This window comes from Porites lutea, chromosome 10 (assembly GCF_958299795.1).
Source record: "Porites lutea chromosome 10, jaPorLute2.1, whole genome shotgun sequence".
NCBI classification, from domain to species: Eukaryota; Metazoa; Cnidaria; class Anthozoa; order Scleractinia; family Poritidae; genus Porites; species Porites lutea.
In genome coordinates, this window is record NC_133210.1 from 19272337 (window position 1) to 19300172 (window position 27836).

Consider the following 27836-nt stretch of genomic DNA (forward strand, 5'->3'; position numbering starts at 1 on the left):
GTTTGTAATCGCCTGGGAAAAGCAAATCGTCGTTGTTGTTTGGTTTTTGCTGTCGTTTTTTGGGCGCTTGCCGGTTGGTGAGGTAATGGGTCTCATATATTTTAAGCTTTACCAGTTAGAGCTACACCATTAGAGTCAACTCATTTTCACAAGGATCTCCCTTCATTTCAATCAAAAACAGAAACCTGGGGAAACTCTTTACGCTGAACTGCGTGATTTGGATCAACGCCAGAGGCCGAATAAACCTTCCTATCCAGACGCTTTACCTCCTGTGAAGAGACCATCACCTTATGAAAGGACAGATTACGCTGAAATCACTCACTTCATTAAAGGAGACGTCAATGGCCAGCAGCAGATGTGGTCGCCGAATGGAACGAAAGAGCCATGGATCGGCATGCAAATGTTTTGCTGATTGATAATTTGATTAATTTGCTGTTTCTTAAGCTTTAGTTTGATTTTCGTATTCTTCTAATGTCAACGTTGAGCCATTTCAAAGAGTTGAACTAATAGTCAAAAACTTCCTCATCCACACAGGATTAAGAGTTTAAGAGGATATATTTTATGTCATTTTTTTCCACCTTAATCTGAAGCAGTGGAACATTTAAACATCGGACATACAAGAGGGAGAGTGGCACTAACCTTAAATGCCTTTGGGTCATGTCACAGCTCCCCATAAGCGCAACATGCTTATGTATACCATGATGTTAACATCATCAGGTAGACGACCTAAGGAGCTATCTATTGAGGGAAGAAACTTTTCAAATTTCGCAACGTAACTAAAACGCTAGCGGTTAGTGTCTACCCTTGTACCACTGGTTTGAATTAGCATTTATGTAGTGATAAATGGGACAAAATAAGGGGGATTTTATTTTATGATAGGCCAAGGTCTTGCCGAAAACATGTAGTTTAAATTGTATTTAACTAACTGCACTGTATTTATCCGATTGAAAGTAAACATCCGAAGTAATTTTAAAATTCCATATGTGAGTATTTCGCTGAGAATTTCTAGGGTGAATACATAATAATTCTTCAAATATAAAATACCGAAAATGACCTAATAAACGCCCACTTCCAAGTAAACGCGGCCTTCTATCTCATAAACGGCCCCTACGCTCTTAAAATTTTATTAGACGCCCCCCTCCCACCCCCTGTCTAATAGACGCCTCGGGCGTTTATTAGGCCATTTACGGTACATCATTATACATTCTAATGCGCAGCACTATACATGTATATAATATCTAATCTAGAGTATAAAATACCTAAAAATACAAACAGACGGTATAGAGTTCAATAAAACTTAATTAAAAGCATATGTTCTGCTTCGTCCCAGAAAGCAGCGCTATCCTATTTAAAATTCCATTACAAATACACAAAGCAGGCTATAAAACATCGACACAGCATCAGGTCTACACGTTCAGGTCCTCAACGTTTGCGTACAACTGATTGTTGTAAATGCGCATGTTGATCAGCTTCTGTGGATAAAAATAACATTTTGTAAAATTGTGTTAAAGTAAGTATTACAAAAACGAAGATGCATAAAACAAAAAAGGAAAATGGATCAGCGCGATTCGCCGTTTTTATCAGTCACTCCTAGAAGACATGTAAAAATTACGAAAAACCTCCCTCAAACAAGAAACGTTCCCAGCTCTTTCAATAATCAAGTTCCAAGAAACGTTACAGAAAATTATCTCATCGGATTATAATGCTATACGGTATGTTTATACTTTTTTGAGTCGTTACACTACTTTTACAATTTTGCTGGGAAAGATTCTCATTGCATGTAATTGTGGAAAACTAGTAAAAGCCTTAAAACAATCTTTTATTTTATTTTATTTTATTTATTTTGATTAACTACTAACAACCTCACCTTGTGTTGGTTTTCCATATCCTTGAGCTGTTTTGTCAATGCTGTGAATGACGGTCTCGCTTCTGGCTCATTTTGCCAACAATTCATCATGATTTGATACCTGAGAAAAATCATTTCATCTCTATTTGTGATTTCTCCCACTATTTTTTCTGGTATTGTTCGGGTTGGTTTCTTTCTTACATTTTTGCTCTTTTCAAGTAGATCAGAATGTCCAAAAGTGAAAAACAAATGGCTTTTCAAGCTATTCAAACACATAATTAAAACCTCTTCTTTAATACTTGTGTGATACTACTTAGTAACACTTTCTTCGTTAAAACTTCGAAATAAAATTTGGCTAGTACTATACCATGGTATTTTTTTTAAAATATATAAAAACGTTTACAATTTGTCATCCACGTGTTGCGGCTTAGGCATCCTGTATCCGTCTTGAAGTAAGCTAGCAATTTTCCTGCCATCCATTCGCGGATACGGAGAACCACCTGAAATATAGAATAGGTTTGGTTTTTCATCAGGAAAGCACGTATTCTTTTCCAATTCATGTTAAGTGCTCTTTTCTCCGCAGAAGCTCCCGGTGGGTATCCAAATAAACATAGCAATAATCTAATTTCCTTTTCCCTCTCTTCAGCCTCCCTACGACTCAAAGAGGTCACTGTTGAGGAGCGAGCTTTTAAAGTGCACTGGGGTCCAACGAGGCGTTGACAATGGGCTTCAACAAGATCGTAAATTATTACAATAGTTAACTTACCTACAGTAAATATCTCATATAGAACAACGCCATAGCTCCAGCTGCAAAGAAATGATAGAGTGGATGTACGAACAAAATACAAAAAGGTAATTAAAGAGGCAAACAATAATCAAATGATCCCAAACACCATAAACTTTATTGCAGGCAATTTGTATTTACTGTGAGGGTGTGTTCGACCAACTCGCTCGCTACACGATGACCTACCAGGAATCTGATTTACATCTTGGCCTTTATTTCGTCTTTGACTTCTGCTAACAATCTCAATCTTCCTACTCTTGTAACTCTTTTCTACTTTCTACTCTTCTGTACTTACTAGTTCAAGTATAGCAGGGTTTTTATAGCCAAAGCTGGACATCTTTGGGTTAGCTGACCGGGAGACCTTCAGTATTGAATATCTTATCGCTAACATTGCAACAGGTTTGCTATTGTTAGGGAATAGATTAGCCTACGCACAGTCGCAACTGACAAGTACCAAAGAACCAAGGTCAGCTCTAACACCACAAACACGACTTACTGTAAAAAAACTAACATCTGACAATGCCAAGCGAATAACATTCATAATATGGCAATAAGTAAATTCGAGCTAAGCACAAATTCAAGTACAAGTAGAAACAAAAGATCAAAACAGGAAAACAGTACGTGGACAAAAACAAGACTTAATGAAACAAAACCTAAACTTAAAAGATAAGATAGATCCGTCGTAAAAATAACTTTCAAAATACTTCACAACATTACTCACACGTCACTCTTGGTGGTATAAGTGTTAAACATCAACGCTTCATATGCAGTCCACTTGACTGGAAGACGACCCTAATGGGTATACAATGAAACATAGGCCGAGTAAAACAAACATTTTTCAACCATATCTGATGATTTTAACTTAGTTCGGAGTAGTTGAAAAAGCCTCAAAAAATTCGTGTCAGCAGGTACAGTACATCAGTATGGCCATAAAATGACTGCAGTGAAATTCTAGGAGGTAAACTGGTTTAGGGCACATAATTAAAGCTGAATTAAAACGGGTGGAAATATATTATATGGAGAAATAAAATCAAAAAATTCAAAGCATTTTTAATTGTCAGTCATTTTACACAATTGCAGTTCAATTACTTGTTTTTCCATACTTTTGCCTTTCTTTCATAAATGTTCTCTTGCTGGACATCCCTGGCCATTCCAAAGTCAGTCACTTTACACGTTTCCCCTTCTCCGACCAACACGTTACGAGCTGCAAGATCTCGGTGAATGATCTGCAAAAACATTTGACCAACATATTAAATTAGCGGGAGTGTTAAAGTCAGAGCAAAATCCTTCCTTTTGGCCTATCTTTTTATTTCGCCGTATATCGATTACTCGTCGTTTATTAACCAGTACATCAATTAATCTATACATGTATATAGCATTCCAGACCTTTTCCACTTTTGAAAATGTTTTGATCGCGAAACAAAGCAAGCAATTACCCAATCACGGTGCAAATTTGAAATCACATGAGGCAGTCAATACAATAGTCAAGAGTAGTCAAGCATACGCGATGGAAAAAAATTCAGATATAATAACAAGTTATGAACCTTTTCATTACTCGCTGGGATGAACCGTTTGCAGGAAAAGAGAAACTTGCCTTTACTATCTGTTTCCATGGAGTATAAAATAGCAATAGAGCGGGCCGATCCCCGGAGCTTCTATCCGTATTGTCCACTCGGAGGTTTATTTCACCCTGGCCTCGGTAGCAAGAAAGGAAATCATGGTTCAGTTTATGAAAGCGAACTGACTTTGTCTAATCATATTTTTTACTCTGGTCGGGATAAACTGTTTGCAGAAAGAGTAATATAATTTTGACATCGTTTAGCGATGATTTTTCTAGGGTTTTAAACGTTGATGGTCACTGGTGGTAGCCAAACGAGCAGAACTACCCTATTAATTAAAGATGGAGAGTGACATTATTCACCTTGTCACTAAACCTTGTCCAGGTCTCAAGCAACGTCGACCTAATTTGAGTACCCATGCACCACTCACCGGTATTACCACTTCACCGCCTTTTGGATTAGTGTCAATTGACTTCTTACATCTAGAGCAAAGTTCCGGTGGGTATTTATACATCATTAGTGACTACTTCACTAGATTTACACAAGCCTACCCATCTAGCAAGTCAAGCACAACTGCTCCTGATCGCCTGTAAAAAGACTAATTATTCTACGATTTGGTTTCCCGTCGCAAATCCTTCATGATCAAGGTCGGAGAATATACTTTTCAAGAGATTACATAAACTAAGTACTAGATTTACCGGTCTTCGTGATATTAATACAATACCATCATTAAGGGGGAAAAAAGTGGAAAGATTCAATTGGATTTTGTTTTCCGTGCTCAGGACTCTCCGAGAGAACAAGAAAGAAAGATGGAAATACTCGTTAAACAAAGTTGTGCATGCTTACAATTGTACGAGAAACAATGTGACTGGGTTCTCGCCTTTCTATTTACTGTTTGGTCGGTCACTTCGTCTTCCATTTAACCTGGATGTTTGGTCACCACGTGATGAACCTGGTGTAACCCATCGGGGTTATGCAAAAAAAGTGGCAGATTGCTATGGAAGAGGATTATTTACAAGCCGCGAAGAATATTCGTAAATAGATAGTCTCCGGAAAGAAGCAGTAGGAACGTAAGCTGAGCTTTTCAGAATTACAGCATGCAGATCGAGTCCTGGTGCGTTGCTTATTTGAGCGAGGTGGGCCAGGAAAACTCAGGTCTTATTGGGAGCAGCAGGAGCATGTTACGGTTGGCCAGACAGCGAACCCTCCTGTATTTGAGGTCAGACCTGAAGGACGCACTGGTAAGCCTGGAGTATTACACACAAATCTACTCCTTCCATTTTACTTCCTTCAAGTTGACCACCCAGACCCTTCCGCTAACCAGTCTCAAGGAAAAGTGCCTTCCAGTTCTCCCAAGAAAGTTCGAGAAAGATTTACAGAAGGATAAATTCGGCACGAGTGATTCAGTAGATGAGGATGAATCGTCCGGTTTTTCTCTTACAGAGTTTGAGACATTGCAGTTGTGTACACCTACAGGAGACATTGAACGTCGTAGGGAAGGAAAGGCAGAGGTTACGAATGAAACTATGACAGAGGACGTAGCGACCCCTCATGGTGATGACATTACAGACGATCCTGTGCTACCTGACTCTGAAGCTGAAGATGAACTTGTTCCTGGGGCAAGAGACAGAACAAAACCATTGCCATCCTATCCTCAGGCGACAGCCACCGAATGTGTTGTTGTGATCAGCTGGGAAATCCTAGTTACCACCCTTGCAGTGCATCAAGTATTCAAATAGCAACAGCAAATAGTGTTCCTGGCCAAATCATGTACTGTCCACTTTGTCCACCGTGGGTGATTGCAACGCTCTCTATTATGGATCGCCAAACCTGCATCATTGGGGTCCCTTCCAATACGGTCCGGTTCATTCACGTGCTGTGGCAGGGTATCCCATTCATGTTTCAGTAGATGCCAGTTCCAGCTTGCTGAGGATAACTTGTACCACATGACTTTTTCAGACTTGAAAAGTATTTACACTTAAACAGTTGTTAAAAAAAAATTGTTCAGTTATCAATTGGCATTTTGTTTATCGCCACATAAGCATTCGCTCTATCGGATGAGGACGCGCATGGAACTTTCTAAGTAACCTGATCATCCTACTAGAATAGTTATTATAGAAGAATCAATCTTACTCCACCCTTTCAAGAGTAGTTTCTTTAAAGATAGCCTGAGCCTTTTTTCGATGTTCAGGAGGACAGGGAGAATGTAAGAAAGTACTTAACCCACCCCTTACAGTTGTATACATGTATTTAAGTCAGGTGATATTATTGCGCCATGAGAATAGGTTGTACGTCACGAGGCGGGAAGAAAAATCAAAACAGCTGAACGAGACTTTTCGTGTCTTCCTTTCTGTTCTCCTAAAGAACCTGGCCTTTACACTAAACCTCGCGGCATGTGTACCAGAATATGACCAGAACAGTGGCCCATCTACACGTTTCACATGAAACAACAATATCTCTCTCACGAGAGATATTCCAAAGTGAAGATGATTCATCGATGGTAATAACAAGCAAAATTGACACGGAAGTAAATAAAATCTCCCTTTCTAAAACATTTTAAATCCATGGTTCGTCATCTTATGCACGTCTTCTACCATTTCTTTTTCGTTGCAGTGTTACCAAAAGGCGAGCAAAGACTACTAAGAAAAGCAGAACACAACAGATTTCCACGCCAACTTGAATCCGCTCGAGGATGTTTCTAACCCGCCATACTGTGACGTCACACTATTGTTTCGAACATTTCTAAAAGTGGAAAAGCTCTGGACTGCATAGTGCTATAAGTAGTATGGTCGGTATGGTTTAGTTCTTATTTACGCAGAAATACATTGGCGTGAATGACGTCATGGAAAAGTATCCCATTGCTGCTGACTATCAAATCGTAACACGATTCACCTGTTGCGGGGGTATAAAATGATTTTTGTTTCAAAACAATACTCTAAATTGTGCAATAATATCGCAATAAAACAAGAATTACGTACAAATCTTGATGACAGGTAACTCATTCCATCAGCAATTTGCCAAGCAAATTTAATAAGTTGCTGTGACGTCAAACTTGTTTGCGGTTTGATATCCGGGTCTTTGAAATAAGTATCATTAAGTCCACGGCTCTTTCTCAGGTATCCCAGGAGATCTCCAAACGGGACATACTCGATCAAAACCAATAAAGGGTCTAAAATAATAGTTTGAGTCTGCAATTACTATTGAGCTCAAAGGCTTTGATTTTTTATACATGTGTGTGTAATATTGCCCATCTTTTTGAATCTCGATAGTTTAAATTTGGATTCATTTGGAGGAAAAGTACAATGCAAATGGGTGGCATATATATAAGAAATAGGTACAATAATAAAACGGTCTCATATCCTTTATCAATTAACAGTCTGTGTCCCAATCCATTGCTATGAATACATGAAGCGAGCGATCCGAAATTAAAGAAATACAGTCAGCTTAGCTTATTAGCCCCTGAATCTCTCTTTTTCGGCGTTAAACAGGGTCAGTCAAATTGGCAGCCAATTTCCGTTTTCCCACATTTTTTCACGTCGACGGCAAGAGAATGATTGCCACGATGATTCTAACAACCCTTTTCGAATTAGAGGAAACACCTCTCTTATCCGTGACCACTACTTTTTCTGGGCGACATTCAAGCTCCAGTACGTACCTTACATTCTTTAAAGTGTTTTAAAGCTAAACCATTTTTATCCACATTCCTTTTATCCGCCCATTTATAAACTTACAGGACCTGTTATGTTTTACGCACAAATATGTTTATCATTTCAGTCGAATATCAGTTTTTTTACCAGTTTCGGTTACACATCCCAGTAGTCGTATGACATGTGGATGAGGTTTCAACGTCTTCAGAACATCGAGTTCAGATAAAAGATCCTTTCTGTCAGACTCAGGAGGAGAAGCTAAAAAAATAAACGAACAAATCATAACAATACAAGCCTTAATACTCTTTGAGAACATCACTTCATCATATTTATAGGTTACGTTTTTGAATAATGTTCTCCTCTTTAATATTTTTGTGAAAAATTACGCAGGAAAACTCACTTTTCCTTTTTTACTTCCCTTTTGTTATCAATGACTTATGTCAATATAAGGAATTGCAGACTGTTTAACCCCACATTAATCCCCCCAAACATAGATAGCATTTCCATCCACAGACCTTACTTTTGGATTACCTTTAAGCATTTTAACAGCTACTGCAGACTTTCCTGGTCTCTCTCGAAGATCTATGTCCGTTCCCTTGGCGACCTGACCAAAGGCACCTTTACCGATAACCTTTTCTATGATAACACTGTTTCGTGGAATTTCCCAAGAGCGTGTTGATGGATGAAGAGGTGCGTAATCAGGTCCCTGAGATGTAAGTTCTACTTGTGTGGTGCCTGATGTGACTTCTTTGCGCGTGCTCGCAAATGCAGGTACCTCTTTTAGGTCCATGTATTCAGTCTTACGTTGATGTGAGTGAGATGACTGGACCTTATCCATTACTATCTCATTCTGAAAGTTTTAAAACAATATTCAATATTGTTTTATAAGTCATTGTTCTAATAAAACACGTCCCCAGGCACCAAAAAAAAAAAAAAAAATTGCACGCCTGGAGACACCTATTTTATGAACTTTTCTGGATGCTAAGGCACAGTTCACTCAAATTTACCAAAATGGTCTACCACTCTGTTATCCACTTAATTCAAACTTCAGTTTTTTTCTCTATCGACTGGAGGATAAATCAGGGCTAGATGAAAACAAAATAAAATAAAACACGAAACTTACGTCATAAACCTCTGCATCATTGCGTGGCAACGTATATGGTCTGAGAATAAACAAACAAGAAAGAAAATCAATATGAATCTCATATTGGCTTTTTTTTACTGTTCAGATGTATTATTTGGTCGATCTTCTGTTGCAAAGGTATTTCAAAATGAATAAATTGTACACACAATGCAAAGCTATTATTTTCTATGCCGTGTTACTTCCCTAATGCGTGGCAACATTACGTCACTGCCCACACAGTTACCCTTTTTCTTGGCTAGTTTCTTGTTCATTCATATCGTGCTATGCTCACACTGCGCTCTACCACTAGGGGAAATTAAATTAAATGTGAAATAAACTGTGTTAGATTCTCTACAAACTCTTGTAAAGGACAAAGTTATATTAGTAAAAGGAAAATGATTTTGCGCGCGGCATTAATTAGACTCGCAATCTCGGGAAAAGGAAAAAAGGTTAGTTTTCTTTATGGGTAATCAGCACGTACTTATTATGCCTATAAGGAGCAGTTTTGGCTCACATCTAAAATACTGGACCATATTTTACAGTAATACCTTTTCTTTCCTCTCGATCCTGCGGAAGAAGAAAACCACATTTTGATTAACAATTTATTTATTTGTTTATTTACTTATTTATTTATATGCTTATTTATTTATTACCTGAGAAGGGGCAACTCCTCAGCTTACCATTCCGAGTTGTTTTGATGTTTTTGGATGAATAAGTTATAATAAGTTAAGCGCCCTTTCTATTTGCTCTACATTTTGTAGCATATTAAATTGTTGGTTTTTGTTACATTAATAAGGAGAATAACCCATTAAGTTCCAAAATCATAAAAAATCAAGAGCGAGTAAAAAGGGTAAATTTTGTCACCTCTCTTGTGCTGCCAAACTATCACAACTACAAGAAGGATGTTAATGAAAATGAGAACTCCAGTCACTGCTTTCCAGATGACCTCATGACACTGACAGCGTTCAGTATCTGTGAAGAGAACCAGGGGGGGAAAGTTAAACTTAAGCCAACCAGCATGTATTGGCTGAAGGTTATTACCTCTGCTGTTTAAAAGTATCAACCGCTATAAATTATACACCTTCTGAAAAACGTTAGTTGTTACCCTTAAAGTTTGTGTTCCTAGCAATTCAGGACGCTGACATCACAGGCCCCATCTCTGAGAATGCATGTTTTTCTATGTCGGGATTCACCTCGCAAGACCTAACTTCTACTATGGCCACGGACGTTTCCATGATGATGCTTTTTCTTTTTCTCCTTCTTTTCTTGTTTAATTATCATTTTTTTTATTTTCTTGACTTGCTGAAATTTCATCGACCAGTAAGTGGAAACATTGGCAAATTTGAGATCATCTGTTCTCTGTCCCTCGTTGATTCCACCCTACCCAGTCCGATCTATTCTGATGAGAGGACAAGAGAAGGACGAGTCTTTTTTAACACTACTAAGGACCCCCTAAGACGAAAACTTGCGAAGACAATTAAAACCACATTGATAAGGTGTGTTTGTTTTCTTTTGAAGTGAATCACGTTTATTCCAACGCAATCTTTTCAAAAATTTGGGAGGACTTTCCTGAAACTGAAATTCCAAATCAAAGCTCAGAATAACACAGGGAAATTTTCGTTGTGTTTTCACGTAGTCAATAAAATGGCTCTTGGCATTCTTGTTGCCATCGGCGTCGTGATTGCAAAATTAAAGTCTTTTTTAACATTGAGATTACCTTTCTGGCTCGAGATACAAACGGCACTGGTTGATAGCTCAGTTGATGCGGCTGTTGTAGGATAAACATTGCAAAGTACGTTCTTTTATTATTAACCACAGAAACTTCTTACATTGTACAAACATTTTACTTACGCGGTGGGTTAGTTGGTAATACTGTTGCCGTTTCTCTTTCTACAAAAGAACAGGTGTATGTTAGTTTAATTCATGGAGTCAGAGTTAGTTCAAATAATCTTACAATATTGTTCTTATTTAAATCACAAAATCGTATTTATGTAACACTTTCGCATTCCCAAAAATGCCCTCTTAACAAGTAAAACACTTAGATTGAGAAATGAATTACAATGCCTATGCACAAACGTAAGTGGCTGACAGAAGTGTATTATATAATTATGGGAAAAACGAGGCAATTCAAAGTGGTGAACGCAGCAAATATAAAAATGCCGTCAACAGTAAAATCGATCAGTCACCTAAAAACTGGTAATTGCAGCATTTTGGACAGATTTATGTAACAAAACTATGTCAACGGAGGCAAAAAGATTTATGTTTAACTAAAAAAAAACAAGTATAATACAAATTGTAACCACATTTCACAGACTACTTTGATATATATGTCCAGAAATGCGTGCGCGCGTTGATAAATATAGCAAACAATCGCCTGGGTAATAATAATAATAATTATTATTATTATTATCAAAGTAAATTCTAATTATCATAAAAATTATCCCAGAATCCTTTGAGACAATTTTTAAAAAAGCTTTATAACTTTCTCCATGGAATTTAACGAAAGTGAAAGTAGAACATGCAGGTTTTTACAGCAAAGTACAGGAAAGGTTTCTGACCTCACTTACTCGCTTTCAGCCGCTTCATCCAAGGTGAACTTAAGCACCTTTTACAGTTTTTGTCTCTTTTCATGTTTTGTTGTTAAACAAGCGTGTGGTGGAGGTGGGTTTAGGTTCAGTGATGCAAACTTTTGGGTAACAATTCTCTTGCGAGACTCTTACTGATTACAGCGTGATCGAATTTGTTTTATAACTTCCTGTCTTTGTTTTAAAATAAGTTAAATAGAGTTTTTTTGGTTTCAAGTCATAATACAAAGGGACGCTTCGCTTCTTAGACTTGCCTAAATCTATATACTTCTACTTTCGCTAAGTTCTCAATTTCTCGTCAAAATCGCTACTCTCTAATGCGCCGCTTTTGACATCCGATTTGAATATTTGAAACACCCATGGCAAATTTTTGCAAGTTTCGCCATTTTTTTCCAAATCTGCTTCTTTACAAGGAGCGCCTTTTGCCATCCCATTTAAATTTTATTCACTCCTCTGACGATTTGCCATTTTCTCTATTGCGTACATTAAGTTTCTGGACATAAGTGACAAGTTTAGTCATCGTTAGCAGCTGAAAAAAATTCGATTGGCCAGTTGTTCCCATGACAGCTTTCTTTAATTAAAGACTGGGAATTGTGAAAAATGTCTCGCAAAACAAGGCTATCCTACTGCCTGCAATGTACTTTTAGCTCGTCACGTAACAAATTCCCTTCAACGGAAGGGCGTCGTGACTAGCAAAACGAACATCTACGACAGCACTAAGGCTAGCGGAGCAAAGAGTTGACTTAAAAAAAAAACAAAAAAAACACTAGAACTAGAAATACGTACAGTACTGTGCAAAAGAAATGCAAAAGGAATTTGCACAGCACTGTAAATCGCAGGATCTCGCGAAAGACTTCGGGGGAACGGCAAGTGAAGCCGAGAAAAAAAATTGTAAATCTAAGAATTGTAAGTTATAGAAACATAACAAAACTGTTATACCTAAAATGAAAACTAAAGGAAAAGAAACAGAAAAAAAAAGACGAAAAGAAGAGAAAATAGTTATGCCCGAAACCGAACTCAGGACCTCCGACACACCGAGCCAAAGCTTTACCACTAGGCCACGTGGAACACACGCCAGAATTTGTCGAAATTTTATTATTAAAACCTTCGAGCCTTATTAAACGTGAATTCAAAGATATTTTTCAGAAGAATAACTGCAGTTTCGACAGTGAATACCCAACGATGATGCATTTCATCGCATTTACATGTAAAGAATGGAAGCCCAACAGCCTTGGCCAATACGGTATAAACCCGTCTACGAGCAAAATCGTTTTGTTACCGCGATGTTCGCTCGCATGTTAAGGCTACTGAATCATCCAAAATCGTTTCCATTTGCTCTTAAAGTACTTTAGCATTCGAAATTCATTGAGAGATGTTCCCTCTGCTCCGCTGTTTGTTGATGCCGTCTCTGCTTGGGCCGTTGGTCGGCGTTCTCGCTCCAGAGGATTTTTCGGTGTCAAATCTTCCCCTGCGAGGATTAACAATTCGGCGTTCTTGTGTTTGCTGCTAGGACCCACACGTGGTTCACGCACTAAGCGCGCTTCGCGCGCGACGAGATTATAAACTCAGTTCGCTCGGTGCTCCTTCGCGAGGAATCAAATAAAACAATAGCAATATTATTGCCCGAAAAAACTAAAAAAAGAACCCAACAGAACTTACCAACAATCAATTGAAAACTGGCGTTGACTGGTTTAAAAGGATTTAAAAAATTCGCAGCAAAACAGCTATACCATCCTGCATCATTAGAATCAGCTTGAAATGTCCAGTCTCTTCCTTGATGCTGTAACTTACAAGTTGTGTCATTTCCTTTGTACCAAGTGATAGCTGGCTCAGGTCTGCCATCAACAGGGCAAGAAAAAATAACCTGGGTTCCTTCAGCTGCACGAACGATCTCTCAGTAGCGGCCTTTTGTGGGGGGATCTACAAAAACAAAACAAATAATTATAATAAAAATATTACTACTACTACTACTACTGCAAGTGCTAGTGCTACTATTATTATTATTATTATTATTGTTATTATTATCCTTGTTATTATTACAAGTGGTACCGGTAAAGGTAAATTATGATTATTTTACACTGTATAAAGCTTCGAGTTTAAACCTTAAAATGATTTGATCAAAAAGGGTTAGCAATTTCGTCTTTCTTCGGAGCCGCAGAAATATACGACGAATTCACGGTTTGAGGTCGTTCGTCAGTAGTGAGAAGTGATGCCATTTGCTTTTATTGAAATGAGTGGATTAAAATTTATTGCTGTTTTTGATATACAAATCATGTCCGCGGTGACATACAAATCATATCAAAGAGAAAGTAAGATCAATTATTACAGCTGATTCTTAAGTCGTAGCACAAGCCGATCACTATAATGGATTTACAAAGAGATAGGAAGTGCTCTCACTGAAAAGAAAAAAACACAACTTAATAAAAGACCGCGCGCAAACCACTAAGCTGAAACTTATGTCATATTAGGCCCCTTTCAAACGTGGAATTTAACACCTATTTTAGTCGATGAAAATTATTAAATACGACAGTTGATTCAGACGTCGGATGTAATGATGCCGAATTTAACTCCGTTTATTGTAAATATTCCCAGTCTCTAGAAAAAATTGTTATCCAATATGGATAAGGGATTATATAATTAATGCATTATATATATTCGGCACATGTGAAATGCGACTTCTAAACCAAATGTTGAACCTAAGTCTAATTCTCAACGGTTTCAGTCGCAGAGTCGGCAAAGTCATATTTGATGTGAAACTGTCGAATTTAGTTGATGCAGACGTCCCACCTCAAAGCAGTTACCTCTCGAATTAAATTAGGCACATGTGAAACTCTACAATTGAGCTGGGTAATGACAACAATGTCCATTATTACTAAAAATACCCGTAGATACGCTATGATACATATGGAATTTTATTAATAATAATTGTGTAAAATTTATTCATTTTGAAATACCTTTGCAACAGAAGATCGACCAAATAATACATCTGAACAGTAAAAAAAAGCCAATATGAGATTCTTATTGGTTTCTTTCTTCCTTACTTATTCTCAGACCATATGCGTTGCCACGCAATGATGCAGAGGTTTATGACGTAAGTTTCATGTTTTATTTTATTTTGTTTTCATCTAGCCCTGGTTTATCCTCCAGTCGATAGAGAAAAAAAATGAAGTTTGAATTAAGTGGATAACAGAGTGATAGACTATTTTGGCACATTTGAGTGAACTGTGCCCTAGCGTCCAGAAAAGATAATGAAATAGGTGTCTCCAGGCATGCAATATTATTTTTTTTGTGCTTTGGGAACGTGTTTTATTAGTTACTAGCTATTTGCACCACAGAGGTTGAAAAGAGAGTAAAACGGTGAAAAAAATTAGGTTACGAAAAATTTGCTTACGGGGAATTCGAACCCAGACCCTCCGAATCAGTTAGAGCAAAACTAACTAACACCTCTGTCCACTGGACCACCTCGGTTTAAAAAATTTATGAACTATCGATCGCGCGCTTACCGACTGAACAGTATGACCGTACGATTCTCTCCCTGCTCGTAAGGTATCTTTTCATCGGTCGAGGAAAACATTAACACAACATTGTTTATCATTATTTCCATTGTTTTAGGTTAGGGTGGCAAACCACTTGGCTTTTAGGGTTAGAAGAACTGCTACATGATCTTTCTCCCCGGAATGAAGAAAAACAATATGGCCGCCAAATACATCCTTTTAGCTTTGAAAGTTCTTCTTTATTAGCAAACGCTTAACATTTATTTCGGCAAACAAACAGTTAAGTTGTCAAAGGATTTTAAAAACGTCTCAAAAGTAGGTCTCCTTTTCGATTTTAACTTTGTTTTGTTTACTTTTGCTTTAAAAATCGAATTATAATAATTACGCAGAGACAGTGTCAAGAATTGTTGAGAAAAACAACAAAAATTTGCCAATTTAAGACAAAAAACATTCAAACGCTTTGATCACGTGACTGATGCACCATGTCCGTCTTTTGGTCATGAAAGAACTATTAGACAGAACATTACTTTCCTGCAAATTTTCTCTGTCGTGTGATGAAAGGTTGACTCTCTACAGCCCTAGGCCTAGTCTCCCGACTTTTTCGCTCATGTTCATTACCCCCTTAACTTTTAAATGCCGGACGCTTGGTTATTTTTGAATGCTCCACACAACCAAAACCTCATATATGTTATTATATGTTAACCCAATAATGAAATCTTGTCAGAGGAACAAAAAGCCCTAATTGAGCAATGGTCATGGACTGATGACGTAATCACCCTAGATGTGACATGAGAAGATATTTTATGGCAAATGTTATCTTGTTGTGGTCTGTCAGTCTTCTACGTGTAAATTGTCAAAGTTATAAAGCCTTTTAAAAAAATGCCTCAAAGGATTCTGGGTTAATTCTTATGATAATTATAATTTACTTTTATAATTATTATTTCTATAAAAGTAAAACATAATTATCATAAAAAATCTCCCACAATCCTTTGAGACAATTTTTTATAAAGCTTTATAACTTAAAACTATCAATCATCATTGACAGGGCGTACATACATCTTTTAAATACAAGTACTGAGTAATTGCCAAGAAAGTCTGGTGGAGAGAGGCACTATGTTCCAGTTCTAAAGGCCCATTTCAAACGACGAATGACACATGTGCCAAGTTTAATTCGAGACTTACTGTGCTTTTCAAAAACACGCGAACTCCGAAAATTATTAGCCGCCTTCTCAATTCCGTTTTTCGCCGCTGTCAATCATAATTACGAACGATCATGAATAAACACTATAGTGCCATGTGGCAGGAAACACGATGCTTCGTGACGTCATTTGCATGACGTCAGGTCGGACTCCAAGGCGTATATAGTCATAGTTAGAAAGAAGTATGGGGCATCCGATTTTGCAGTTTGCTAAGAACGCACTTCGCGCGCGACGAGATTATTAACCTCTTGGCGATTGGCGAGGGCGCCAAGAGGAATAAATGAACACAAACAAAATAATAACAGAGAATGTATTTTTTGAAAATTTATTTGAAAACCCGAATGTTTCTTTTGTCGAATACAATTCCAGCGTCATTTGTTCGTCCAAAACTGTCTCGAGTCTGAGCGCGTTACCTTAAATATCTGTTTCAATTTAACATCCACTTGACTAAAAAGCCAATAACACAATGCTAGTTGGTAATTCCCATTCAAAAGCGTAACTTTCTCCACTGTAAAGTACAAACAACGTACCTTAGATGCCGTGCTGAAATCCTGTAGAAACGTCGCTCAATCTGTTGTTCTACTCATTGTACACATGATCTCATTCCATGATTTAATCACTACTATAAATGTGCTTCTGCTCATAACATCGTTAATCTTTCCTCTAGTGTCCGATACTTCATAAGGATCCCAACTGTATAATATATAGATTAAGCCAGGGCTCAAAAGGCAGCTCCCGTTAAAAAAATTATTATTTAAATCAGTCAAACAATAAGCTTGTAATCCACAAATCAGTTACCTTTAGGGCACATTCATGTGACTTTTAAGAGAGAGGCTAACTGATTTTAGAGAAAAACAATTTGACAGTCCGAGAGTCTAAAAGGGAGGCCAAAATAAGAAATCAGGCCGGATTTTTTGTGTTCGGACAAGTTAATTTTGCGACAAGTAAATCTTGGTGACAAATCTGGTGGCGTGTAAACCAGCCTTTTAAATATACTTCTTATACATCACGTCTGAGGTAAACAGTACTATGAGGCTCTGTTTTTTTTTATCATACAGACCTCGGACAGAATTTTTTTTGCGCTATTTAAAACTATAATCGCAGGACGAAATAACGTGTTTCCGTATTTTGTAAACTCGACGGAAACGGACAGTTGCTTATATCCGTCACGTTTCCGCCCTTACCGGATTCTTGAAATTTCGTCCTGTGAATTCTGCAGTTTTACACAATTTTGCAAGACAAATTGCACTCATTCAATCAGTCCAGGACGATCGAAGCGCGTGCTTCCTTTGCACAACAAATTATAGAACTGATCACATTTAAAACGTTTTCATGAAGAGAATTCAGCATAATGCAGCGAGTGTTCAGTCAGAAAAATATGCTCCTATAATAATAAGTATGAGCTCTCAGTGGAAACTATCAAAAAATTCCCAAAATGAAATATACGGCCAGCCGGACGTGTTCTCACTTTTGACAAGCACCAAATTTCCAGTCCCGGTTCTCTTGCAAGTAAATGAACATTAATAGAGTTACGCTTCAACATAATAGAGAATTTAATATGTTTAGGTTTTATTTATCTTTATTTATGGTTTTGTTATTTGTAATCTTTAAACGCGTTTGATATTTACGCGCGTCATTTTGAGTACTCCTGCATGCGATGTTTATGTACGACTAAAAACAAGCGGCGCAGCGATGAAAATTGCGAGAGAGGCTACTAACAATCAATAAAATAAATATAATTCGGTTAAACGTGTACGGAGACAACAATTTTCATTCACGAAGACAAGTATTGAGGGTCAAGTGTCTCTGAAAATCATGAGTCAGGTCAGCATAAGCTTATAAACTTTATGAAAAACCTGGCAGACTTATGTTTTAAGCCGGCTTCCCGGTAACTAAATATTCTTCGGAACGTTTTTTTTTGTATTCAATTGCGGTCAGAAAATGTCTAAAGGCTTTTTAAAGTTCTGTAAGCTTATATCAAACCTGATACTATTGTAAGTCAGATCATTGTCTCGTGCAGTACACTAGCCGCATAAACTATGCTCCACTTTAGAAACCTGAAAAAACCCACATCAAATACAATAATTACTCAGGTCAGGAGCCCATCAAATGGAGCTTCCTTTTCCCATACAAGCCCTTGGAGTCAACTCTTTCCCGAGTAGATTTATAATTAGAACGGTTCCCGGGGGAGATTTCGCGCGCCGACGGTGGAAAGAGCCAATCACATCGAGGAAATGATAGTGCTATTGTACTTCATCAAACAGCGGGAAATACGGTGTTGACAGGCCAAACACAATCGTAAGCTAGTGAAACGTAACAGCTGTCAAGTGATCACAACATGGACGGTCACCTGGATGTACAATAGGCTGGTTTAGCGACAGAACGGGAACGTCTGTTGACAACGGCCAGCGCAAATCAATCATCTGGCTTGACCAGTGGCTGAGCGGCAGATTGGGCACCGGAAGTCCAGCTTAGTCCTTTCCGCGCGCTTTCCCTTCGTCAAATGACGTTCCCGTTCTGTCGCTAAATCGGCGTAATATCCGTCTGCAGGCTCCCAAACTAGCTAGAAAGTGTGAGATTAAACTTCGGTATGCCTGTGGTGCGGACGGTCAGGTGGTCGGGTGTACAGTCACGTGATTGCCAAATTTTCTAGGATGGATAGACCCCCTGATCAAATAAAATATTACTGGAAACAGCGGATGCTCTAGTTTGATTGACCTTCATTAGAATGGCGAATAATCGAACAAAACGGACTGCCGACTGTGAGTGTGAGTAAGACATTTCAGTCCGGCTTGTAGTGGCAAAATGCCATATCGTGTACCTGAGCCCACGTTATTAGTTTTCTGTAGCAGTCTGCTGTTATGTCCCATTTTGACAGCTGTCAACCAACCTTAATTTGGCTTGCGCATATAACTTTAAACTACTGACAGCTCTGCCCTGGGAAAGTGTAGTTTCATTAATATTTTGGTAAGTGTGTTATATTATATCAGCTTATATGTAGGGGCCCGCGAGATTGTCATGTGATAATTGTCAGCGGATGTCTGATTTTGACAGCCGTAAATTCATCATCATACGGATGGCTTATATAACTGAAAGGCTAGTGTCAATATTTGAGCAAGATCTAATGTGACACTTGACATTGGCTTACATTTAGTGGGTGTACGAACGGTCGGCGTTCGTACGCTACGTCATGCCGTATTTACTCGAATAGACGAATAGACGCCGCCCTCAAATAGACGCAGCACTTGAGACTCAAATTATTAATAGACGCCGCCCCCGAATAGACACCGCGTCTACCGTGCGGCGTTTATTTGAGGAAATAATGATCTATAATAATTATTAAAGAAAAGTCTATTTCAAGTTTAAACCAGCAATGGAAATTTATTTTCTTTTAGAACAACATTTTTTAGTTCAAAGTGACTGTACTTTTTTGCTCTTGTGTTAATTAAAGTTCTCTTTCAAGAATTTTTGCAAAGCGTAATTCTGCTGTTAATGCAGAGAACTACGCTGGTACTACTTTCTCTTTCCAGTGATTCGCGCACAAAGTTTGTTTTCAGCGTTCGCTTCAATAAAGTTTTTCAATAAGCGTGACAATTCTATGGGAACATGTCCAGCAAGCGTCTCCTTTTAGTTTGATATTAAGTAAACACCAATTGCGTTTGAATCGTGCTCTTGTGCCTCGGCACGCGTGTCTCGCTTAGCAGGGTTAGCCATGCAGCTCTGGAAAATCAATGCTTAAATCACAACTGGGAATTTGAGTGAACCCGAGACTAATCCGTTTGAGTGTACAGACTCAGATGTTGAAGACGCTTGCCCAACGCTGCAGCTGTTAGATTCCGACCACGAGGAGGACAGTGATGTTGAAATAGACGTTTGACTTTGTGTAAAAATCACAATTGAATAGACAAAATGAACAACATTTATATATTGAGATTTGTTACTGTTACCTAGTAAACAAGTTACCATATGTAGTACGATATTTAGTACTGAATAAAGTGATTTTTGAATAAACGCCGCCCCTGAATAGACGCCGCCCTCGAATAAACGCCGCAACTAAACGCGAAAAATGAAATAAACGCCGCGGCGTCTATTCGAGTAAATACGGTAACTAAATTTTCTCGGATGGATAGTTTACCAAATTTTCTTATCCATGGTGCTCCGCTGCGCGCGCTTGCTTCGCGCGCGAAAACTCCGCTATCAAGTAGACGAATGGTTTGAAACCAGGAGAAGAAGCATTTTCCAGTTGAGTGCCATCAGAGGGATACTGTTCAAGGGTGGTGTGACAGGATCTGCCCGTAGATTGATAGGTCATGAGGCGCCGTATCTTAAAGCTACTTTTTAAAGAAGTTTGTCTTGAGGACGCGGCGCATGCAGGCCGCCCGTAAATAATACAAACTTATAGAGAATCATCAAACTCTCAAATTTTAGGATTTTAGTCAAGAATGGTGTGATAGCTATCTGGCACACGTAACTATTCTATTAATGATGTAAATACATTAAACAGTTAAAAAATATGAGCAAGTTTAAAAAGACAGGGAACGAGAATATTCTTGCTGTTTTCGAACAACAATAAAGATTACTATTCTATTATTATTTACCAAATTAAACGCACAATTTTATGCCTCTATCCCACGAACAATTGCATGCGTCTCATTCCTTTTCGACAAGAGTTTTCGATTCGCCTTTAAAATTTCTCCAGGATTATGTTCGTCTGTGAGTCCCTTCGATTGTTTTTGTTGTTTTTTGTTGTTGTTGATGCTGTTGTTTGTTAAAGGAATAGAAGTAAGGATTACAATACTAGTTTTTATTCATTTAAAGTTTGTAGTCAACTCTTTCTAAGACGGACACCTTTGGGACCGGCACTAAGTGTCCGTCTAAGAGTGATGTCTTTCTTAATGAGAGTCACATAAGGAGAGAAAAGAAATAATAATAATAAGAAGAATGAATGAATCACAGTATAGCGCAAATGCCATACAATATTCAAAAGCGCTTCAAGAAAGGCTGCGACTAACGCAAGGTTTCCGTTTTACCAAGGTATCCGTCATATAAGGTGCCCGTTAAGAGAGAGTTGACAGTACATTTTTACACTGTTTAAGCTTTATAATCAATACTATAAGGTAATTTGTTTATAAAAAAAAAAAAAAAAACATTTGTTAGTGGAGGCACCAGGATTTATAGCGTATGTGTGTTTGCCGCGTTTTTTTAGCGTCTCGATTTTCGACTTCCCGCCTTTAGTGCTGTTTTTTGCTTCATCAGTCTTTGATTGTTCGGAAATTTATTTTTAACTTTTCGCATCAGTTCTTCGTTGTGCTTCCCAATAGTTGGTCCAGTTTAGAGTTTTAGTCTTATGGCTTATTTGCTCGTCCTATTTTTTTCATCTAATCTTGTAAGTATCTAGCTTTCGTCCAGTGTTGCAGTTATTTTATCGTATTTGTTTAATTTTTGTTTTTCAGTACGGCTTTGCTTCACTTTGTTTCGCAACGCATCGCTTTCTTTCATTTCCTCTTAAGTCGTAGAAAGCCTAGATACAATGAAGGCGTTTGTATGGAAAACTTTAAGGGTGTTAATGCTATGACTTCAGTTAGTTCCATTTAAAAAATCACGGTGTAGTTTCATACTTACAAAAAACTTCAATAGACTGAACACTACTGACAATCCCACAGTCATTCTTTGCCTCACATCTGTATTGTCCAATATCATTTTTGTTGATGTTGGTGAAGTTCAGGATGCTACCATTTATACGTGCACCATTGTTCACTTTGATCCAATAAACATTTGGCTCAGGGTAACCAGATGTCACACAAGTCATGTTAAACAAATCACCTTCAACCACCGAACGTGATGAGTTAACAATTTTCTCAACACCAGGGGAATCTAAAAGTGGAACGTATGAAAGAAGAGGTGAATAAAGATGCACAGGAATTGAGCCGTGAAACAGTCTTGAAGGAGTAGAGCCCACCGCTTACACTAACATGAAAGAAACTACATAACTTACATTGAGCTTCCACGCGCACTGTGCGATTAAAAGGGGCACCTACTTCATTATCAGCTGTACAGCGGTATGTTCTATTTGTGTTCCTCTGTATATTACTCGTGGCATATTTTCCATCCACAACTGGAAGCAGAGGTTCACTGTCTGTACCATCATCTTCTACTCTCGTCCAAGTGATGTTTGGTGGTGGTATGCCAGTTGCATTACAGCTCAAGAAAATCAAAGAGCCTTCACAAACCACTTGATCATTACTTACATTAGCAATTCCAGGAGGCACTGGAAAAAGAAGAGACACTTCAAGTGACTCATTCCCAACCCTACATTGCAGGCGTATTTTTTCCCTTAACTCAGTAGTCCACGCGTTAACTAACCGCCGTCTTTAGTTTTGAAGTAGAGAAAGATTTAAAAGGAGAAAATTTAGTCAGTGTTGCAGATTCACCTGTGGTCTTCCATCCCCTTCTCTCCGATGAGGTTTGCCACCGCTCAAGTTTTAAATTTTATTCCGCATATAGAAGAAGGAGGTTTAATAAAGTCGAATCTTACGCTACGTGCCGCAAGACGCAAACAACTCCCAACACTTGCTCGGTTTCAAATTTCCCGCAACTACTCCCAACAACTCGCAACAACATGCGGAGTGTGCAAACGGACGTAAAATGTATCATCCAACAATGCTGGGAGTTATTGGCCCACAATGTTGCGTTCGTTTGCACGGGACTTTATGCCCTCAAAAATATTGTTAAAGAGACAATAAGCGGTTCATGTTTTGTTTTATTATCCTTATACTTATTATTATTATTTATTGTTATTATTTATTATCATCTCAATTTATCTAAGATACGAGGGGAGGCTACCCCAAAAAAATTCTAATGAAGATGGGGGATCATACCACAAGAGCTACACGTCAAATCCCACCAGCCTCTCCCCCTCCTCCATGAAAAAATGAACAGTCTTAATCCTGAAACTTTTTTAATAAAGAGGTCTCATCAAAGTTAAAAGCTAGGAAGAAAGCAAAAAGGTAAGGAAGCCTCCCAACATTATAGACCGGGTATAGAAGTGGCAAATGACCTTTCAACGTCACTAACGGAAATTTCAATGGTGCGAAAAAAGGACATGAGCCCGAGGAGAATATATTTTAAGTTCCACACGAGCAAGGGTCAGTTTAACGGTAAACAGGTTTCCTTGAATACTTCGCTTTCCATGACAAAAGGCTTCAGGTTCATGATCACTCTATGTCGGCAAACATATTTCTAGATGCAGCAAAGTTTTTAAACAATCTGAGAGAAGATTATTCTTGGAACGTGACAAAAAGCGTGACAAAGCAAAACGCAAAGCCTTAGCAATCTATTTACTATTATCTTCAGTAGAACACAAGAAACTGCAATGTAGATTATTACTCGAGCAACTCCTTTGGTTGCCGTTAAACTGGTTAATTTTACGTCAAAAACAAACGTAAGGTACATGTCTAGGACTTCCTTCGTTCTCTTACTGAGTCTTTCCATCTCAAGCCCCACAGTCTGTACGCGCTGAAGGACAAACGCTGGCATCATAACCAAATTTTCTCACATCGATAAGTTTCCATTTTGTTATAGTAGTGAAGGCTCCAGTGAGCGCTTTTGGCGTTATTTGAGCCTCGCCTGTTCAGATGCTCATCTATAAACCGCAATCAACTTGCTAAGATGCCAGTGTATTTTTATTTATTTTCACTTTTCGGTCTTTTTCTTAGCAATTTTCTATACGTAACTAATGTTTTTTTTGTTTTTGAAGATTGGGGAACTTTTTTTTCGGCTCTGAAAGTCGCCGATATGACTTCTGAAATCGCACAAAAATAAGTTAAGGGTGTACTCACTTCAGCATTCCTCGTTCTCCCGCGAATTTGAATAGACCATTCAGAAACATTCTTATTGTTTTTAATAAATAAGTCAGATAAAACCTTGTCCCAGGGTTTCCCCAGTTCTTCTCTCCCTGGCGGCCATGCGCAGAAGGGTTATTGGTAGAGATTCTTGATATATCCACTACCAAGTATATGTTCAACATATCCTGCGCGTGTATAAGATACTAGAAATACGGCAGGGATGATTGTCTTGGGGCATGAGGGTTATTTCTCGTTTCCTACCTCCTTTTTCACACTTTGATCGCAAAGAAACGTAAGGTGAAACAAAGGTGGGCGCGAAACGCGAGTGACTGGTTACGAAGCGGGAAACCAGGGACCACAGGAAGGGAAAAGAAGAGTTATAAAGCACCTACCAGACCTTTTGTCGATTTCTTGGCATCTCTATCGTTTTCTTGTCGTCGTCGTCGTTTTTTTTTTTTTTTTTAAGTTTTAAAAGCGCTCGATTTTTCTAGCATATTGTTGTACACTTTGTAAACGTTAGTGACAGGCCAATAGTTTAACGTTTAAGCTAGAAGACCTTGAAGAGTCATTTGATGACTTAAAGTATTATTGGTTGTTTCATGATACTATAGATAAAGAAATATCCGTCCAGACGGATAATGCGTCCCTCGTGCCATACGTCCAGTCTAAAGACGGAACAAATGACGAGACAAACTACGAGAGACCAACAATGCGAGATATTTCGCGCGGCCAAAATAAAAAAAAAAAAAAAAAGATGGACACAAATATGTTTTGGCGGTAAGATTTATGGGGTTTTGGGCTCCAGCGGCCACGCTGGAACTTGTAAAATTGTTTTATTGGTTGTTTCATGATACTATAGATAAAGAAATATCCGTCCAGACGGATAATGCGTCCCTCGTGCCATACGTCCAGTCTAAAGACGGGACAAATGACGAGACAAACTACGAGAGACCAACAATGCGAGATATTTCGCGCGGCCAAAATAAAAAAAAAAAAAAAAGATGGACACAAATATGTTTTGGCGGTAAGATTTATGGGGTTATGGGCTCCAGCGGCCACGTTGGAACTTGTAAAATTGTTTTTCCTTTAACAAAAAAAAAGCGGAAGAGTTTTTAAATCTCCAATATAAAATATAAGGCAAAGTGTTAAAGAAACGTTCAGAACCCCCTGTTAAGTCAGCAATCGTAATTAAAAAAACCAAAAGAAAAGAGGTAGTACGTTCCCGATGAGTTGAGAAACGAGGGCGAAGTACTTGAGCTCTGTTCCTGTCGGATTCGCTCTTTTTCGCTAACCTTTGCGCTTGCATCCACGGCCTCATTTTTAACGTTCTTCGTCTGTTGCCCGTATTTGCACCCAGAGACGCATTATGCGTCCAAATGAACTACCTTTCGTTGTGCTTCGTTCAAGACTCATTTCGAAGAAAAGTTTGTCTGGACGCATAATGCGTCTTGTACTCTTATTTATACTACAGCCGCAAAACGATCCAATCATCTCAGAGTTGGGTGTATTCGTTTGGCCTTACTAGTCGTTGTATTCGTCTTTAATCATTTTTCACCATAAGTGTTAGATATTCTTACTACTTTAAAGTAGACGAGAAAAATAGTTTATTTTTTGTACTATTGTCATGATTATCACTAAAAAATTTTAGAGCATCAAGTCTTGCGCTTCTCGTTTGAGATGTGGATCAGATAAATCTTACTGAGAAAGGCTGACCAAGCTAAAGCAGTTAACATTGGAGCTTGTACCGAATAGCTCTTCCTGGCACCGGGAAAAGCTATCTGATACAGTGTGAACATAACCTTAGTTTAAAAACGACTCACAAAGCCCTATTAAAGTGCCCATTAATATCGGCTCTTTAATTAACTATTCCAAAGTGAAAGAGCGGCCTATGAGAAGCGCCGTGCGTTTGTTACGTCCTTTCGCACGAAGCTAAATGATTGACCAATTTCAAACTTTGCCCAACAGGGTGTGTACATCTAAAAATGTTGGAAGTTGTAGGCCAAAAATGCTGTATCCGTTTGTGCGGTGCCTAAAAGCACGATTGCCTAAAGCCCCGTGCAAACGAACGCAATATTGTTCACTAGCCAACAACCCCCAACATTGATGGATGTTACATGTTGCGTTCATCTGCACACCCGTTGCATGTTGTTGTGTGTTGTTGGGAGTTATTTCGTAAGTGTTAGCACCAACATGCAACAGGGTATGCAAACAGGCGCAACATGTAACATCCAACAATGTTGGGGGTTGTTGGCATACAATGTTGCATCAATTTGTATAGAACTTTAAGTAACATTGGTACTGAGGCGCTAGACTCCTTTAGCTACTTTGAACTTTATTTGCATCTCAACAGGAAGTCAACACACATGACATAAAAACCGTTTTAAATGTACAACATTGCTGGCCAACAACTCATTATTGGATGTTACATGTTGCGTCCGCTTGCACACCTTGTTTTGCATGTTGTTGCGCAAAGTTTGAAACCGGTCAAAATTGTTGGTTATTGCGTGCGTTTGAACGTAGCTTTAGCCGAGCTGTTTAGTACCCGTTGTAATTTAACCAGGATTTATAACTAGTTTTATCGCTTCATTCACATATTTTCTAAGAAATTTATTCCTTGACCAAAATTCTTCTGTTCTCTTTCGAACATCAACTTCCTTGAGCCAGGGTATGTAATCAAAGCGCAAGAGTACATTTTGCTTTCTTCTGACAATAAGGTGCGTGAAAGAAAGAGTAAGAGAGTAGCAACCAAAGTTTATAATTCGCAATTTTGGATGTTTTGAAATTTTTATCAGAGTGGAGGCATCAATGTATTAAACGTATCAATATCAATAATAATATGCGAAGTGCATGTATGCATGAACGAATGGCCAGTGATTATAATTAAAAGCGACATTTCAAATTTATGTAAGGTGCAGCCCTTACCTAAAACAATGAAGTAAAACTCTTGGTCAGCAATTGTTACGGGCCCAGGGAACCACCCTACAGAAACTTCAACCTTATAAATTCCTGCATCTTCCAACTTGACATTTTTGAATTGTAAAGTAGCTGAAACATTTCCAGTAGATCTGTCAACTACAATGCGTGGAGCATTGGGTTGGTGATAAGCTGCGGAAGACCCAGTGATTTTGACGTAAGTTGCAAACACATCGAAAGATGAAGTTCCAAGATCAAACTTTCTCCATTTGACCATAAACAACGTCTGACTATTATTTTGTTCATAAGAAGTGAGGGAGTAGTTCCATGTTAGCGAGACGTCTTGCCCACTTCTTACCATTATGGGATTAGTTGGTTGTGCTGTCCAGTTCAATGATTCTGCAGTCACATGTAAAAAACTTTTTAAACTTAAAAGGTCATTTTATTAGTGGAGCTCTCGCGCGCGATAAAAGCCGAATTCTGTGTGATCTAGACCAGCTACTGAAATTCCAAGACTAGGAACTTAAAGTTTGGTGTTTAGCAAACGATTTGTCATTTATTTATTTATTTACAATTGCCACAAAATAAATATTACGAAAAGAAAATGAAAACTATATACATATTATTACTAAGATTGCAATTTTGTCACAGATAGAGTGGCGAGGAAGCCCAATAGAAGCTAAATAGCTTGTAGAAAATTGGGCTCCTGATACTTAATTATGATATAATGTCAGCTGCCAAATCATGGTCAGGCGAGTTTAATTTATAGCTCTCTCGATGAGGCATTTTTTTTAATGAAGTCTTGAAACTAGAGTAACTTGTCAGTTCCGTAAGATTATGGG

At 38.3% G+C, this 27836-nt stretch overlaps 2 protein-coding genes across 8 annotated transcripts in view; one reads left to right on the forward strand and one right to left on the reverse strand.

The window, feature by feature from the left end:
* Window positions 1–27836, forward strand: part of LOC140950289 (uncharacterized) — a 402419-nt gene that overhangs the window by 14667 nt on the left and 359916 nt on the right. For 3 of the 7 annotated variants that reach the window (XM_073399511.1, XM_073399515.1, XM_073399514.1), the window contains one exon: window positions 182–1815. The exons of 2 other annotated variants lie outside the window; for them this stretch is intronic. In XM_073399511.1, the coding sequence (XP_073255612.1) occupies window positions 182–412 (231 nt within the window). In that variant the 3' untranslated portion in view covers window positions 413–1815. Of the gene's footprint in view, window positions 1–181; window positions 1816–27836 lie in introns of those variants that run through there. 2 more of the 7 variants (XM_073399512.1, XM_073399513.1) reach the window with 2 other exon arrangements.
* LOC140950747 (fibroblast growth factor receptor 1-like) lies at window positions 1337–27355 on the reverse strand. The gene is made up of 17 exons (XM_073399984.1): window positions 27004–27355; window positions 22233–22505; window positions 21860–22111; window positions 14499–14530; window positions 13275–13464; window positions 9824–9931; window positions 9508–9526; window positions 8960–8999; window positions 8368–8686; window positions 7984–8094; window positions 7168–7358; window positions 3734–3856; window positions 3352–3422; window positions 2613–2653; window positions 2250–2346; window positions 1868–1967; window positions 1337–1472 (listed from the first exon to the last, which is right to left on the reverse strand). The coding sequence occupies exons 1-17, from the start codon at window positions 27353–27355 to the stop codon at window positions 1407–1409; spliced, it is 2385 nt and encodes a 794-aa protein (XP_073256085.1). The 3' UTR covers window positions 1337–1406.

Bases quoted from the DNA above. Each gene is read 5' to 3' on its own strand.
- LOC140950747 (XM_073399984.1), bottom strand. From the start codon at position 27,355: ATGGTAAGAAGTGGGCAAGACGTCTCGCTAACATGGAACTACTCCCTC. The intron at 22,506-27,003 runs GTAAGGGCTGCA...TTCTTTTTCCAG, and splicing joins GTTTTACTTCATTGTTTTAG to TGCCTCCTGGAATTGCTAAT. The intron at 14,531-21,859 runs GTAAGTATGAAA...TTTACTGTTCAG, and splicing joins TCAGTCTATTGAAGTTTTTT to ATGTATTATTTGGTCGATCT.